Source organism: Chlamydotis macqueenii, chromosome 11 (genome assembly GCF_036417535.1).
Source record: "Chlamydotis macqueenii isolate bChlMac1 chromosome 11, bChlMac1.mat, whole genome shotgun sequence".
Lineage (NCBI taxonomy): Eukaryota > Metazoa > Chordata > Aves > Otidiformes > Otididae > Chlamydotis > Chlamydotis macqueenii.
Window position 1 is genome coordinate 21,055,618 of NC_141566.1, and position 17,715 is coordinate 21,073,332.

The 17,715-nt window shown below is 44.5% G+C and overlaps 1 protein-coding gene across 1 annotated transcript; it reads right to left on the reverse strand.

The window, feature by feature from the left end:
• Positions 1–1,096: 1,096 nt before the first annotated feature.
• Positions 1,097–17,361, reverse strand: LOC104487280 (transmembrane protein 182). The gene is made up of 5 exons (XM_086756503.1): positions 17,142–17,361; positions 14,540–14,654; positions 12,343–12,441; positions 9,210–9,347; positions 1,097–1,945 (listed from the first exon to the last, which is right to left on the reverse strand). The coding sequence occupies exons 1-5, from the start codon at positions 17,292–17,294 to the stop codon at positions 1,716–1,718; spliced, it is 735 nt and encodes a 244-aa protein (XP_086612629.1). The 5' UTR covers positions 17,295–17,361; the 3' UTR covers positions 1,097–1,715.
• Between the last annotated feature and the right edge of the window lie 354 nt (positions 17,362–17,715).

A 17,715-nucleotide genomic window follows, 5' to 3' on the forward strand; every position in this document is an offset into this window, starting at 1 on the left:
GAATAGATAATTAAATGACAAAAATTATTCAAAGGGAATTTATAGTGAGAAATTATCGCTTAAAGAACTGATGGGGCACAGGCATAACCCAAGGAGATATTGGGGGGAAAAAAAAAAACAGTTTAGAATGACCAAATAAAATACTGAAATGTCTGTGTATTTGTAAATCTCATGAAACACCTATTCACTAGGGAAAAAAAAAATATATATATATATAATTTTTACCTGTATATTCCAATTCTATCCAAACAAAATTTTTATTAAGGGAAAACAGTGCAAATTTTGCTTAAGAACTGTAGACCAAGTTTGTTATCATATGAAAGAACTAATCTTTACATGTGGGAATTACAATTTCTCACTGTATGTATGGCGTGATTCTTGTAAAGGAATAATTAGAACTTGCTCCAAAAGGAAAGGAACGCCAGACTTGAATAATATTTTATGAAGAGCATTAACAAATATTTTTATACTGCCAACAATCTTCACTGCTTTCTGGAAGAGATTTACATTACATTATTAATTAACTATACTGAGTCAATAGTATGACATAAAGCTTGGGAGATAGACGTTTAGCGCAAACGATGACATTCGTGAGCACAGTGTGCATTTTTAGGAAGCTTGACTTAAAATTTATGCAAATGAGTTCAGCAAGCAAGAGCCCAACAAAGCATCAAGATCCAGCCCGAAAAACACGACAAGATCAGATCTTTGTCATTTTTCAGTGTCTTTACAAACACCTGTACACACTATGTAAACTACTTCACCTCCTACACCCCGACAGTTTGGTGTAGAATGAGCATGCACTGCTCTTCGTAGGACGCCTGTGATCTGAGCCATTGCGAGGATTTAAAAGTGTCTGAATGGTACAGAATTTTTGGACCTGACTCTTGTGCTATGTCTGTAGAACACAACAAAGTCCTGTGGTCTACCGTAACAAACAAAACTAAAAAATTATAGTGCTATTGTTCCCACCTCCTTTCCCCCAGCTCTGACCATCTTTCAGTTTTTGGGTTGCAAATCCCCACAACACCATGTCCGGAGAGAATATCAAATACAGAGTAATGCGGTGCTGTAAAGAAATACTAATTAATTCATGTTCCGTTTCATGACACAGAAATTGGTTTATTCACTTATTGAAAGTTAGGTTAGGTCCAGGTACATTTGTATCTTCAGAATCAGGGCTTTTAGTGAAAAAAAAAAGTTACTTATATTTCCCGACATCCTGTTAAAATGGTTGTCCTTTGACGTCAATTAGAGTCAACTTAAAAAAAAAAAATCATCCTTAATTGCTTTTCAGAAATAGACATTAGAGCGTACACCGTCACAGCCAGATTCGATTACCTTTTACAAGAAACAAGGATGCTGGGAACGCTATAAAATTCCAGGTCTGCTGAATATGGATGTGAGGCTCTGCTGACAGTTGGGGGATTCAAGGGGAGCTGCTTTTTCACAATGAAGGCTCTTCCTTGGGCTACAGAGAAAACGGACACGTCTAAATTTCCCCAAAGTGTAAAAATACTGAAGCTGGCTGTTCAGCTGAGGCTGGTTTTGGACCAGTGGCATTTGGATGCTCAGGGCTCCATACTGCCTCCATGTAAGAGTGAGTGTAATCATGACAATTACAGCTACAAAAATGATCTAGTCCTCAAAACTTGCATACATTTCATTACAAGGCTCATCACCAATTTTTCTCAAAGGCCTTCTCCAAATTTGCCTTACTCCAGGGACTTCATAATGTCTCTGCCGATCAGGTAAAAGAGGAGTCCGGAAAGTAAAACCAGGGGCACTCCCGCTGCGGCAAACATGAAGGACCACCCGTAATACACGTGCACGGGTACGTCGTCCAGACACTTCTCACTTCTCTCCAGAAGGATGTACTTCTGAAAATCAGCGGCAAACTCCTTCCATATCACAAAGAGAAATATGAGCAGGAGAAATAAGCCTCCTGGAAAGAGAGACAAAGGTAAGTTATTCTCTGCGTACGAAACACAGAAATAAAATTGAGAAAAGATCACAACGGATTTCCATCTTGCAGGTCCTTTGCATGGAAGTTCGGTGTTGCAGAATTATTTTTCATGCCATTGCTCTGCAGGTTCACTGTGGGAGAGACCCACACCACCGCCACCAGCTCCTGCCCAGCCGTAGGCACCGCTGACACCTTGTGCTCTCACTGCCAGTGCTATAAGGGCTCCGTTACAGCCGGATACGGCCATGGAGAAACCACCACGACCACGGCTGATGGTCACAGCAGGGATCTGCGTGAGGCTAGCTCTGCGTTCCTGTCTTAAAGGTGGGTGGTTTTGCCTTTTTTATTTTTAATTTGTCTGGGATGACAAGAGGAGCCCATGCAGACACCAAAGCAGCTGCCGCAGCTCGCGGCAGTTCCCCTCCATGTCTTGTGTTACCCTTCCTGAAACAGAGCTTTGCAGTCAAGTACTAAAACACACGGCAAGGTGTACAGACAGTCCTGTTTTGCAGAGAAATAACACACGATGGAGTGGAAAAGGCACGTAGCCATGAGATATTAATCTCGGATAGGTTACTAAATAACTGAATAATAAAAAGAATAATAAATAGCTTGTACATGAGGCTAGAAAGTCTTTTTGTTGGCAAGTGAGACCTCCTTTGCCCTCCCCTGGAGCCAGGCAGGAGGAGGCCTGAGGCCACGCTCAAGCCTGAGCAGCGAGCGCAAGGTCAGGATCTCGCTTGGAGACGGCCCCCCTCTCCTCAGAGCCTCCCAAGCCATGTGGGATGCCTGTGACCCAAACAGCAGACCTCTCCTGTCAGACCTCGCCATCTCCCGTTTCCAGACGCACGCCCGCCAAAGGTCAGCATTTGCAGGAAGAGCTCAGTCACATCTGAAAAGCACGTGGTGCAGCCCACGGCAGGTTTGGGGGTTTCGGTGCCTTGGTAGGAACCTCATTTCCTCATAATTCAAAGGGATGGTGGTCAGAGATTGGAGGCCTAGCTCCCCTGAACAACACAGATGACAAAAAAACTAGTGTGGCCACAATATTATTTACTGTGCCGCATTAAAGAATAGATACAATGCTTTTTAAAGTCAATATATATTAAAATTAAATAGTGACAGGGTGGTGACAGATCTGAACGCCCTTCGGTAGCGTCTGATCTTGCTGTTTCAGAGCTAGAAGCTTGCTATTTTTTAATATATTCTGTGATCTAAATGGTGCCTTATAACACATAGATATACACACGTACACACACGTATGAAAGAAACATAACACAGTTTATAATTATAATTATATATATATATATATATATATATTTACAGTAGAACTGAAGAGTTCTAAATTAATTTAGTGGACCAGTTACCACACAGTTCTGTGGATGTGTTGTGGCTTCTGCTGGATTTAATTTCTCCCCTTGCAATTTTTAAATCAAAGGCAGTTTGTACTGTATTTAATTCTGCTTCCTGGCAGCTCATGCACTACAAAACCCAACTCCCGTGCTAAGCAAAGGAAGTGGGTGAAGCCTGGCGTTGATATATCTGCTTAGCAATGGCAGTTACCGAAACCTCCAGCGGAGAAAAAGTGATGGTGTTCAACCACGTTCCTCCTTGTAACAGATATAAGCACATCTGCTGCTACAAACCTCCGCGTCACATCGCGTAGCCAAATATGTGACGATACAGAGGTTCAACAGCCTCGCTCCGTCTTATACAGAAGTTGAAGATACCCAGCCTAACATGTCATGTCTACCAAACTGCCTCCTATGCCCTAAGACGACCCATTAAATCTTAGCAATGAAAAAAATTTGGTGTAACCATATGAATACACTTCACATCACCACAAGCTCTTGTTTCAAGCCACTCTCCCTTCCACCGCAAAGTCTTTATGCCTGCCGGAGAGGCAGGCTGGGAGTTAAACAGCAGCTGCTGTGACATTTGCATGTTCATTGAGACTTTGATACCACTTGAAATTAAGCACACAAATAAATATTTTACACTTAATATGATAGTTGTATGCTTAAAATGCCAATTATTCTACTATAAGAAAACAATTGCATGTTTAAATAGTCGCATGTCCTTTACAAAATACAATATATTGATAAGAAGGCAATTAAGTCTTTATTACTGATGTAATTTAAAATTAAATTAATTAGATAGCAACTGAACCTTGAAAAGTGCTCTTTTAAAGATCAATTTCTATTTCATTAACTTATAATACCTACCATAAGAGACGCAAATAAAAACATAGCCCCATTGGGACAGAGGACACGAGGACGTTGGCACAGTTCTGAATTCTCCTGCTTTTCTTTAAATAACCAGGGGTTTTGCGTTGAATTGTCCCAGGAAAATTTAAATGACCTAAGTCTAATTTATTGAAGAAATCTGATCAAAATCTACCGTTTTTTTCTGAGGAGCGTTCCAGGAAGCCCTGCGAGTGGATGGCATCATCCCCAGGCTCGCCAGGAGCTAAGGATGGGGAAACAGTCCCTCCCCGGCCCCAGGAGAAGCGCCGGGTCTCGGTGTGGAAGGATTTATTATTAAACAGGTACTGGAAGTGATGGCACGGCCACGGCATCTAAATTAAGAACATTTTCACACTCCAGGAAAATGACAAGAAAATGTAAAGTAAGCAGCCTTCTTCCCTGGAATAATTACCGCTGAGTGACGAGGAGTCTCTGGGATTTACACCATCACCTTGGTGAGAAAAGAAAATCAAAAGGGCGGGTGCAAGCGAAGAACGATGGTGGAAGCGCAGAAAGGGAAGCTCGCCAAAAACTGTTCAGCAAAAGAATGCTTACTTGGAACAACCACAAGGCTTCATGAAACTGCCTAAAATTTGTCACGCTTTAAGACATCAGTAGACTCTTCAGAATGAGAATATCAGGAGGTTTCACTCGTATTACCAAAATAAGTGTTTGGCATTTTTCTTTTAAAATGCTATTTTATTTTGAATTTTTCATCTTTTGAACAGGTCTCACTTTACCACCTCCTTTTAGGGGCTTTTAGTCTCGGACACAGCAGAAAGACATCTTTCTTTCCTATCAGCCCTAAATGGCTTCCTGTATACAGAGACAGATTTCTTCCTGCCTTGGGCAGCAAAATGAAAAAGTGAAAAAAATCTAGTTTTCTGCCCAAGAAGTGAGCCTAGTGTTGGCACACACACCCGAGATGCAGGAGATGTGTTGGGTTTGGGTAAGTGTAAGTGAAGACCTCATCAAACGAGACCATCCCCATGCTCCTCTCACCAGCCCTGTGGTTTCTACCACTGGAAAATGAACCAAGTGATGTCTTTCTTTCTCTCCCTTTCCCTTTTTGTCTCTGCTCATTAGGACAGTATGGAAAAAATTAACTGTGAAACTCCATCTTGTACCTGATGAGATCGACAGCATCTTCTAGGGAGGGGCTAATTGCAAGAAAATTGAAGTGAGGTATGAAACCTTTCTCCTTTGTACACTGCGAACTGCAGGATAACGAACCCCAGCGCTTCATCTCCCCCTCCCAGGAGAGCTGCACCCTCGTTGTCAGTAAATTGGAGTTGGGCTTTTTCTTTCTCTCACTTTATATCCTTGTGACGCCTTTATAGCTGCTAATTGTAGGGCCAGGTGAGTGAACTCAATCTTTAACTCTTATTCTGTGGAAGCTGCTGAACTTTCGTGAAATCTGCTAATTACAAGAAAAATGAACTTCGACTCATTTGCCTTTCTCGATAGTTGCCTCTTGAAGATGTTAATAACGAGGAAATGGAGGGGTGATCATGAGCTGCCGTTCCGTAACTGTGAGTCCTTATTGCACATGGGGAGCCTGAGATTGCCAAAATGGAGATGCTTGAGTTGGGAAGAGGAATCTGAGCATGAAATTCAGCACTTTTAGTCATAGGACCACACACTCGGGCTTTGCCTGCCCGCTCCCTCCAGAGCAGCCTCCCCACCCCTGAGCAAGACACCAGGTTGAGCTCAGGTCATTTTTTGTAACTTAAGTCTACAGGTTCAAATATATTAAGGCAGCGCAGCAAGCTCAGTGATCGCCCTAGGTCTGGATGAAGTGTGTGCTCACTTCTGAGCTTCGTCGCTAAAACGCCCAAAGGAAATGAAAACCAAGGAGCACAAGCAAAGTTGTCCCAGCAATTGAGTTTCCAGAAGCTGCAGTGCAGCGTTCACCCAGCCCTCTCCGTGACGTTGTAGTGATAATTTATCAAATTGTCATCCGACTATTGAAACAAGGGGACAATCAGTCACCAGCCCGCAGCTGCCTTCCCCTTGCAAGCACCAAAGCTGAGTCTGAGATGGCAAATATTAGAAGGAAAGCAGCACGCCGACTGTTTGCTCATGCAATTCGGGAGCGGGCGACGAGGTAGACGCGCAATTGTCAGACAGGCTCGGGCTGTATTTCCCGAGTCGCCCAGCAGAAGAAATCAAGGGGAACATCTGCAGTCCTTTGAAAGGGCTCTCAGAAACACCACCCACCAACCACTACGTTTGTTCAGGCAGCTGGCAGACAATCAAATTTGGCCTCTTGAAAGTACGCTAAATAAAAGGCATCTTGGAAAGAAACCCAAAGGGAGCTAATTGAGCGATAACAGTCTTCACCCTTAGGCGTTGAATTCCCCGGGCGATGGAGGGGCACATGTAACTCCTCGAGATCATGTCAGGCTGGTTAACCGTAAACGTGCTTGGGAGCATATTTGCACCAATAATATCTTTAGAACCTTTTGGCGGCAAATGTTGTGTCATTTTACAGGGACTAACTACGACACTGGTTTTACGACCTTGGCGTGGGCGTGTACCGAAAGGGGCAGAGGGAGGTTATGGACAGAATGAAGGTGCATATTAAAGATGTCCTGTAAGGCTGGGTTATCCTGAGCCATGGTGCCCCATCTCACCATCCGCCTGCCAGACCACATTCCTTCTCTACAAACTGCCAGCACTTTCACACTTCTTCAAGGAGAGATCATTTCTGCGAGGGAGGTTAATTAACACTGACCCACGGGCCATGATTAGAAGACAAGATGCGCTTTCTCCTGCATCGTCTCTCCACATCCCGCTATCTGAAGGAAAGGGATAGCTAGGGAGTTGAAGCTGTGTTAAATCTATTGTTCCTACTGCTTAGCTCAATGATGCAAAATATTTTTAGAAGGAATAGTGAGAAAAAAAAAAAAACAACATGGAGTGATGCATCCCAAATCCATCAGGAAGCCAGTGTCAAGCAGGATCCAGAGGTTTGAGTTCAAGACATTCCTCCCAAATAAAAAAAAAAAAAAAGGATCAGCTGAAACTCTAAGCAAACTTTGCAGAAAATGCTGAAATACTATCACATTCTCCTAGCTATCATTTAGATTGAAAATATGGCAGGAAGTCACTTCCAGCTGAACTCGCTCCTCCTGATGACAGTTAATAACAATGATTGCTGTTCAGATTGAAACTGCATTAATACAAACTTCAATTTAAACAGCAGCAGCTTTGTCTAATGCCAAGAGGTTTATGTGATGCATAATCAGCTCTTCTGAAAAGTGTCACATTCTATGCCCCAGCCTTTTAATCAAGAAGTAGTCAAATAAAGTGCAAAAACAATGAAAAAAATGGAATACAGTGATTCAATATTACTCGACATCCTTATCTGTGTGATATTTTACTTATCTGGCCAGAGCCAGAAGGTGACCGATCTCAGTTTTTCCAAATGGGCTGAAAGCTGAGTGTTTTGAAGAGGCAGGGCATTAACTGGGGTAGCCGGAGTGTCACACCTGAGAGGATTCAAATATTCATCCCTAGGCTCAGAAGAGATGACTCCAATGCACACGCATGTCAAGTGGCCAACACTACTCAGCAGAAGGCGTTGGTGCCTGATGGAGATCCATCTTGCATTCCCAAATGAAATTGTGTGTAAAACCGCACAAAATTTGCCTTTAGAAAAGCTAAGCCCAGCCAAGCCTTTATTAAACTAAATAAAAGAGAGATAATCCGATACCCGCAGGCTTGCTGCCCTCACTTCAGTAACTGAAAACCTGGAGGCAAATGGAAAATGGGAAAAAATGCAAAGTGAATTAGCGACGTAAGGCCACATTGATTCAGTGCCTTCCAAATTTTTTAGACAGATAGATGTCATCTAGCTTCATTTTAACCAGCAGCTCAGCTGGCATCACATGGTTAATTATTAGTACATCTAGAGGAGACAGAAATTAGGAAAGGAGCTATAAAATGGAGAGGCAGCTAAATAATGGGGGAAAAGAGTAAAAGGCAATGATGGCAGGGGATGGTGAGATTGGGAGGCGTTTAGGTGGCGTTCCTCCAGGGTTGGTGTTGGGATCCCTCTTGTTAAATCTTTTCATTGATGTATTTGGCCCCAAAAAACTTGAGCGCACTCAAAGCCCAAACGAGGAGCAAAGACACTAGCTCCTGTTTGATTCGTGCCGTGTATGAGGAAGCAGGACCTGGTGCAGGGTCCATAATTAAACACTGTTTTTTCAGAGAAAGGCCTGACTTCATAATGAAGTTCTTCACTTGGCGTGGCTCAGCTGAGCTCCAGCCTTTAGCTGCTTGAGTCTCAAAAAAGCTTTTTTCTGAGTTTGAGTCACTGTTATAAATCAAGTATTTCTACTAGTTAAGCCAGTTATTCCTTCTCAAATAAAAAAAAAAGGAAAAAGCCCAAGTGATAATTCAGTGGAATAATTTGTAATGGCAGCAGGAATAATGAATAGATGCCTATTTTTAATTCATTTTCCTGCTGTGCCACCGCTTCATCTTTTCAGGTTTTATTAAGCCAGCCCTCCCATTTTGAATCTCTGGGTATGCCTTTCATCGCTCAGTGGGTTTCCAGCTCTACCAGACTTTAACAGCAGAGTCAGGAGAGGCCTAAATGCAAAGGCTGACTTAGAGGAACAGAGTGTGGCTGATTGGTGCCCAGGGTTAACGCTGCAATGGACTTTAGTGAAATGAAAGTCTCTGCTCCTCCACGTTGACTAGAAGAGTAGGGAAAAAAAAAAAAAAAAAAGAAAGAATTTTTTTCCCAAATGCCAGCTCCCAGCCTCCCTAGGACTAAGGACTATCTTGCTAAAGATTGACTGAGCATAGAGGTTTATTTCCAGCAGGGGAAGAGGGAACTAATTTACTCCAACTCAGAGCCCCCCGCCTCCCTCCAGCAGCGCCCCATCCCTGGCTGCCTCCCCTTCCCCTGCCAGCATGAAGCAGAGCATGGCCGCCGCGTTCCTGCCCTGGCCGTATCCCATTACTGCAGCTCGGCAGCTTACCCGAGGCGAGGAGGAATCCGCCTCCAACCTTGTAGGACCGGGGGCTGACGAAGGGCATGCCACACACCAGCAGCAGCCCTCCCACCAGCCCGGCGGTGACCGCCAGCATGATGAACGCTGTCCAGAAGCCTCTGTACACTGCACGGTCAAAAAAAAAAAATAAAGTCAAGTCAGGAGAAAGGGGGAAAAAGCGGTTTTCAGAAGTTTATGCTCAACCAACGCTACTCTTGTTAGGCAGAGCTGTAGCTCCTGCTTTGCCAACTCCCCACCGTGGCATGAGGGCAACGTGCCTGGAACCGGTGCAAGTTCAGGTTCATGGCCTACATAATGGGATTGGCATGAGTACAAGGGGTTGGGACGGTTTGCCAGGGAAGCATGCCACGAAAGGGGGTGAGGGGAAAGGACACCTCGCTTAGCTGTGCCGGTGGGGGCTGGAAGAGCTTGGCAAGAAAGGAAAGAAAATAGCAAAATTTGGAGAGGTGGAATCAGACCACATCTTTGTTCCATTTTAATTAACACTTATGGAAGGTGTCAGGTTCCTGGTTTAAAATAAAGGTGGGTTTTGTTAGCAGGACTGCAGGGAAAACAGGACCTCATGATTTCCCCCTTCCCCCATTAATGGCCTTGCTTGAGTCCAAGTAAGAGAACAGGGCAAGCGAACAGCTGCCTCTTCATCCACTGATTTTTTTTTTTTTTTTTTTTTTTTTGGCAGAAGGCAATGGCACTGTGACTTCATGCAACCACACTGGCCAGAGCCGAGCCAGCTTGCATCTGTCACCTCCCATGGGGTGGGACATAGCCCCCTAATTTCAGTCTCCCAGTAGCCAGGTCTCTTCCATAAACCATGTATCTTATGGCCAAGTCTCTTTGGCTGTAAACCTTGGCCAAAGTTGGTGGTCTTCAGGCAGAGACCCTCTGGCCCCTGCTCCCAGTTCCCCTGATTTCACCGTCTCGCTCTGCCTGTTGTTTTTCCAAAGCGCTAGTCAGAGAGATTGGAGCCCAGCAGGAGGAAGTGGGTAATGCTGAAATGATTCACACTTGAAAGAAAAATGACACAGGGAAGATGTGTTTTACTCATTTGAAACCATTTTGTCAGGAGAGCCACTTAGGGAGAGATAAGTATCTTGAACTCTCCAAAACCACAGAATTCATTTTCATGTTTAACCTCCCGTCACCTGAGTCTCTCGGGGAGCCTAAGAGGATGCAGATAAGGCAGAATTATCTCCGGAGCAAGTAATAGCTGGAGGACCCCTCTTCTTGGATGGCCTCCTTTTTTTTTTGTCATCATTTGCATATGAGGATGGGCTGGTTCGAAACGAAATGAGGGTTAATGACAGAAGCATCCAAATGTTTTGCAGCAGGGTTGGTGCAGAAGAGGAGCCCAGTGGTCCCGCTGCCCCTAAACGCGGGACCCCTCAGCGCACCCCAGGATGCAGCCCCTACGCTGAGCCCATCCCTGCAGCATGTCCCAATGGGCATTTTGGGAGGCAGCTGAAGAGGGTTTCATAGCAAGGGCTGACAGGCAGGAACAGATACCTCCAGGGCCTTTTATTTAGTATGGAAAAAAATAGTGTGTTTATCGGTGAGATCATTCAGAAACTAGAAATTATGCCTGCCTCTCCTAAGTAGGAAAAAAAAAAACAAACCCACTGCTTAACCTGCATGGTTGCTGCACGCGGCCTGGACGGGCTCTTCCTTCCGCCATCGACAGGTCCCTCGTATCCATTTTACACTGCGGAGCGTTCCCCGGGGCAGAAATCCTGCTCAGCGCAGCAAAAGAAACTAGCTGCTCTCCCTCACATGCTCCTCCTGACAAATGTTTTTTTTTTTAAATGAATTCCTCATAAAAAATAAAAAAAATTTAAAAAGGTACTGCTAAAGGCTAAGGAAAAGGTCAAGATGTTTGTTTGTGCAGTACGCCGGCCCCGGATCCCTGGAGGCAAGGCAGAGTGATGCACACTATTTAAAGAAATCAATTCATTTCAAAAAAGATCATTGAATTAATTCTAGCTGCTGCCACCAATTTAGCAAATTAAAATTCCTGATTCATTAAAGAACTCAGAAAATATAGAGAAACATAAATAAAAAGGGAACCAGTTGAAAGGAGAGCTCTCCAACTGTGTCGTATGCAGTCCATTAAAAATAAGCCAGTCACTTACGTGGATCTTCTAACAACTGGGTCTTTAAACGATTTTTTCCAGTGCTTGTTTGTTTTGTCTTGCAAGAAATCAACACTAGAGCTCTCCCAGGAAGCCAGGCTCTGGAAACCAGTCAGCACTGGACTTGGACAAGTCTGTAGCCCAGCAGAAACTATTTGTGCTGCTAGCCCACAGGGTCTGGATTTGGCCATGGGGCTGAACTCTTTGGCCTCCAGCCCCTACCAATGAGTGAAGAGATGGGAGAAGGAAGACCATGGGTTGAACATCCACCCTTGCTCATAGGACCGAGCATCAAGCACCCAGCGGGAGGGTGCACAGCTCACGGCCAGGCATGGGAAGACGTGGAAGAACATCTCAATGTGCTCACGGCTTGGGGCAGTCAGCTAAGCAAGGCCATTTTAATAGAATCATGAATAGTTTGGGTTGGAAGGGACCTTTAAAGCTACCACCTTAGGCCCCCCCTCACTAACAAAACCAGAACACAGTCCAACCCCCCTGCAAGCAGCAGGGACATCTCCAATCACATCAGGTTGCTCAGAGCCCCATCCAACCTGGCCTTGAATGTTTCCAGGGATGGGGCATCAACCACCTCTCTGGGCAACCTGGGACAGTGTGCCACCACCCTCATTGGAATAAAGTTTTTCCTAATATCCAATCTAAATCTACCTCCCTCTATTTTAAAACCATGATCCCTCGTCCTGTCACAACAGACCCTACTGAAGAGTTTCTCCCCATCTTTCTTGTAGGCCCCCTTGAGGTACTGGAAGGCTGCTATCAGGTCTCCCCAGAGCCTTCTCTTTTCCAGGCTGAACAGCCCCAACTCTCTCTCCTTTTGTAAAGGAGCTTTCCAAAAGTCTTGGTCATGCTCGACCACGTGCACCTGCAATGGGAGAACCACGGCACCGACCCAGGTCATAAATCTCTGCCCGGCCGCTTGGGAAAGGAGCTGCTGGGGGAGCAGGAATGAAACCCACCTGCAGTTGTGTCATAGGAAGGATGGGGGAAAGGTCCAAGAGCAATGGGCATGGGAAAGAGGTAGCCATGCATGCAGAACTTGGGGTGTGCTTGGCTGGCTGAAAAAGAACAACAACAACAGAAAAAGAGTTTGTTTTTTTTTTTTTCTTGTAAGTTCGGAGTACTATAAAGTATTCAGAAGGCAACGTTCCAATCTGCAAAACCTACATGACCCTCACTGAAGGCAGAAAGGTGGGAAGTAAAGAAAGGTAGTAAATCCTGGTTAGAAAGAAAAAAAGAAAAAGGAAAATAAGACCGATGAGGGAGGGGACACATAGCAGATCTGAGACTGCTACCCGTACATCTCCATCTTCATACCCTGAGTCTGGGCTGGACATAAATCATGAAAGATGAGGCAGCTCAAATTCTGGTAAATATTCCCATCGCTATTTTCCTCCAGAAAATATGTTAAACCGTCTGGAAGGGTCAAAGGTATTTTGGTACCAGAACAAGCTGCCTTCCCAGACCTCTGGTTTGTGAGATGGGAAAGCACAGTGAGAACGGAAGTGCCCCATCAATATTAATACCACCGAGGCTTATCGTGATTAACTGTAATAGAATGAATGTTAAATGAATTAATTAATGGTTGGCCACTTATTTAAATATGTTCCCCAGCTCAAAGGAACACTTTATAATAGGTGGACATTAGTTCATGCTAAATTGACTACGGAATACCTATTGAATTAATTATTACATCCACGAGAGCAGCAAATTAATTTACCATGATCAATCCTATTATAATAAATACCTAAAGAAGTAACACAAATTTGCCAGTTATCAGAAAGAGTCATTTTACTTCAGGTAACGTTATATTATATCGTGTATTTCCATATAATGTAATTAGACAGCAAACTCCCTCACTCAAGCCTGTCCTTTTTTATCAAAAAATTTCTGTGTGAGAAACCTCACGTTGCTCAGTTGAACAGTGGCAGTAACTGTTCCTGCAAGATTTTACAGGAAACACAGGTCAGGGACTGCAGGACAGCAAAGTCATCTGAAATTTTAATCACTGAGGAGCGAATTTATGGTGGAAACCTGCATTATTTGCCCTACGAGGTGATCACGTAGCTTCATGGGCTTGTAAGCATCTCAGAGCGGACCAAAGCACGAACACGAGTCAAGGCTTTTGCAGTGGTTAAGACCTTTGTAGAAGTTATTTAAAAAAAAAAAAAAAAAAAAAATCTCAGTTTTTTTATCCCCCATACTTCCCTAGGGTTGTGGCATCCCAGGGGAAGGCTGTCCTCTAATCACCCACTCTGTGCTCAAGCTGGCGAGCTGGTCGCTGGCTCGGCCGCCGGCGGGGCCGGTGCCGGTGCCGGTGCCAGGCGCATTGCAGGGCGGTCTCACTCCTTTCCTCTTTCTGGTGGGAGCACCTGGTTCACTGGGCCAAGACCCCACACTTCACTGCACGTGGGCCAGCAGTCAGCACCAACTGGTGCCTCAGAACAGGTTTCAGTTTCTCCTTCAGTTTTTGTTTTTTTTTTTTTTTGAACAGTGAATGTGCTTCCAGAAAAAAAAAAAAATATGTTTTACATTCTCCTCTGTTTATTCGCACATGTAATTTCAACGACCTTAAGAAACAAAACAGGCAAGAGCTAAAGATCAAGGTCTGGTGTGCTTAAGAGCATAAACACACATGGTTACGGCTCTCCACGGCCCACCACTGCCCACTGCTAGACGTCCTGAGCACCCAGGGAGACCACAGGCACACGCATCCAGCCTTCCCTGTGCTGAAATCAGTGGAAGGTGGGAACAGTCCGAAGGCTGAAAACGCTGACAAAAGAGCAACTCCAAGGAATGGCATGAGCTCAACTTCCACAGACCTTAGCTGAACACAGACATCAAGGGGTATAGGGGGAGAGTTGGCCTTGGTGGTGGAAGCCACCACTCCACAAGACTTTATAGGTGACATATTAAATGGCATCCAGAGGTTCCTACATGTCTGTGAACAACTCCCTGAGAGCAAAATCCAAATAAAAAAAAAGAGCACAGAAAGCCAAGTTTGCTTTTGACAGAGAGACAATAAGAATAAAAAAAAAAAAAAAGAAATAAAATAAAGACAAGTGTCTCCTGATCCCTGGGAGCCCTTGTTGTGCCTGTTCGCAATTCAAACTGCGACCAAATGCTGTCAATGTGATGTGGTGGCATCGTACTCACTGTACCAGAAGGTCCAGATGGACTCCGCGTGGCCCTCGCCAAAGAACCAGCACCGCCAGAAGAAGCCCTCGTGATGGAAAGTGAGGATCTCCTTCCTGATGTCTGCCGGTGTTTCCTGTGGAGGAATGAAAGCCCAAGCTGATACGGGGATGATCATGGTGGAAAGTGTGTAATTTTGGCTTAGACAGGTCTTGCTTGCCTTTTTTGGGGGGGTTTCCACTTGTTGCTGTTGGTTTTGGAGGGGTTAGGGAGCACAGAGGTAGCTGCTGTCCTTGACTTTCTGCTGTATCAGAGCTACAGAATGTTCTCACCACAAATCATCCTGCTGACCTTCAAAAACAGTTTCTTCTTTCTCTAACATCTTTAAACCACTGATTGCTGGAGCTGGACAGCTAAGCCAGGCAGCAGAGCACCCTGGGTGTATTTTACTTCTTACAGTCTTTCCTTAAGTAAATTTTACTGCTGTTGTAACCAGTTGGGAGCAGGTTGATTACCAGGTAAGCAGTTTTGGGGGTGACCCAATGCAACAGTTCTGATGTCCTTTCTACTGTGCAAGATCCATGTAAGGTCTGGCTTAACCCCAAACGACAGCCCAACTCTAACTCTCCCTTTGAGCCTGGTGATTGCAGCCCAAAGCTTTTCTTCTTTCTCTCCCTCTGCTGAGCCCAGTAGAAGTTACGCTAAACCTACATGTGACATCACTCTTTGCCCACACCATTCTTCTCATAGACCAGGACAGGCATGTTGAGAATTTTGCCTTTTTTGGTGAGTCTGCTTCAACCCCTAGACCCATCCAGCGAGCACAAGGGTTGGGTCTTTGCACAAGGAAGGATATTGCAAAGTTGACTCACGGACTATTCACCAAAAAGCTTATTAAAACTACAGCCAAAAATCAGTTTTGCCTTTATTGCATACAAGTTGGTAAAGGAGACATGACTGTTATAAAATTAGATTTTGTGGAGGATGGAAAAACTCCATTCAGGATTGGACTTTGTGAACTGGAGAAAGGAGACAGGACCCAACCGGGAGGTGCCAGAAGGTACTTCCCTTGCCTTGAGGTTTTTATGCGTCAAGTTATGACTGCTTCCAGAGCTCTGACCCGATTCTCCTTTTACTTTCAGGGTAAAATATCAACTGTGACATCGGTAACACGCAGCCCTCAAACTTCCTCAGCTGTACAGTGCTGAGCTGGTGCACCTACGGCACACTTAATCACTGGTTGGCAGATACTCGAGACTGTCCTTATCTGTGAGGGACAGGATTTGCCAGCTTAAGAAAGGGCAGAGAAGGTAAAAACACAGCCTCTTGTACACAATCAGTAAGTGAAATAGAAATAAAATAGCTCAGAGGAAAGAGTAAAAGCAGTTCCTGTTTCTGCCTGGCGCATTTGAAGTCGCTCTGCCTTAGTGACAGGCACGCCAAGGCTTGGCCAAGAGCGTATCCGAAACGTTTGAGATGCTTATTCACATCACGCAGTGCCACATCTCTCGTCTCTCCACATTGAAAGACAACAGCACAAACAAAAATCTGAAACAATTAACATTGCCATTTCCCAAGCGCACAAAAATTGAGCAGCGCTCCTCTGTCCGTGACTCTCTGCCATCTCCAGGGCTTTACCACGCTGCTTTAACCAGTAAAGACAGTGTCTTCTGCCAGGTGGTTTTTCTAGCCTAATTTTTTTTTCAATAGAGAAAGTCATTTGGAAACACGACTTGAAATGAAAGGATATATTTCTTGCTGGCATCATGATGCTTACCCAGTATGACTCACCACCCCAGGAAAAGAATCAAACCTAATTGGATTGAACTTTGAAGCAACAAGAAGTGTGCACACAACAAGGATCTTCCTGTCATTTCTTAATGGAAGCCACACATCGATCGGCACAAAAATGCTTTTGAAGAGTGGGTGGCTCAGGGAACCGATCTGGGTGTTATTTCTTTGAAGAGTTGGACAACAGCAAGTGCAGCTAACACCAAACTTCTGAAAGTAGCTTCAAACAAGTGATACCAGCAGCTAGCACTAAAATATCAAATTGTCCTTTAGAATTACATTTCCTGTTAACTAAAATTCTATATACATCTCAATATTAAAATAAATAGGCCATCTTTTGTTAGATGGGCAGGAACTCTTGTCGACTCTGTTCTGCTTTTGTTTTCTGCCGGTGCTGCAGCCACAGCACTTCAGCCGTAAATGATTGCCAAGCCCCACGCTCTGAAATATGAACCATTTTTAAATGAAGAAACTACAGAGAGAGAAATCTTTTAATGGCAAATATCAGGAGATATCTTTTGTCTTTAGAGGCGAATGCTGTCAACAAGTAAAGCTCTCACATTTTTGCCTTTCATTCCTTAATGTTCATATCTGGCAGATTACAGAGCGGCTGTCTTAATGCTTCCTAGACGCGCTTTTCTTCGGTCAAAATCCTAGATACTGGGAAAATGCTGGTTTGGATTTTAAAGTTAGCTCAGGCTGATGTTTTACATCAGCAGTCACTTCCAACGAGCATAAGCATTATCACAGATTTAAAACTTTAAAAATTTTAAATTTTAAATTATTTAAACAAGTCAATTCTTCGGACGTAAGAGAAGATTTCAGAGGTTACCTCCCCGGTCCGCAGAGTGCTATTCCCAGGCTCGAAGACGCCGCAGGTCTCTGTGGCTAGAAGCCAGTAATCCGTCCCAAAGGCGATGAGAAAGAGCAAGACGCCGGTGCCGCCAAGGATCCCGGCGGTGAGGGCGGCTACGCCAGCCTTCATGGGGCAGCAGGTAGGGAGCAGATTTGGAAATCAGAAAAGAAGAAAAGCACTGAAGTTTCCAGGGTCACTGGAAGAGGGGAATGAGAGAAGTGCTATTTTTGGACGCGGATAATAATCTTCTCCTGGCTGGTGTGGGTTTCAGTGGGTGGAGGGAACAGGACTAATAAAAGCAGATGACCTGGCGTAACCAAACAGCTGTGGCATTAAGGAACATGACAAATAGCTATTGAGACAGAGCGGGAAGATTTCCAAATAAACACAAGGCTGTTCATTTCAGAAGCATCTGTAGGTCATGAGTGGTTATGATGCCGACACCGGATAGTTTTTAAAACCCCATTTGTGCATGAGATTAGGAGAGAGGCTGTGCATGGCTTGAGTGGATCTGAACTCCAAGATCCTTACCATGCCACGGAGTCCACAG

What these genes read in the sequence shown, in the direction of transcription:
- LOC104487280 (XM_086756503.1), bottom strand. Translation starts at nt 17,294, where the DNA reads ATGAAGGCTGGCGTAGCCGCCCTCACCGCCGGGATCCTTGGCGGCACC. An exon ending in GCACTCTGCGGACCGGGGAG is followed by an intron (nt 14,655 to 17,141) that starts GTAACCTCTGAA and finishes ATTCCTCCACAG; the next exon opens with GAAACACCGGCAGACATCAG. An exon ending in CATCTGGACCTTCTGGTACA is followed by an intron (nt 12,442 to 14,539) that starts GTGAGTACGATG and finishes GTTCTTTTTCAG; the next exon opens with CCAGCCAAGCACACCCCAAG.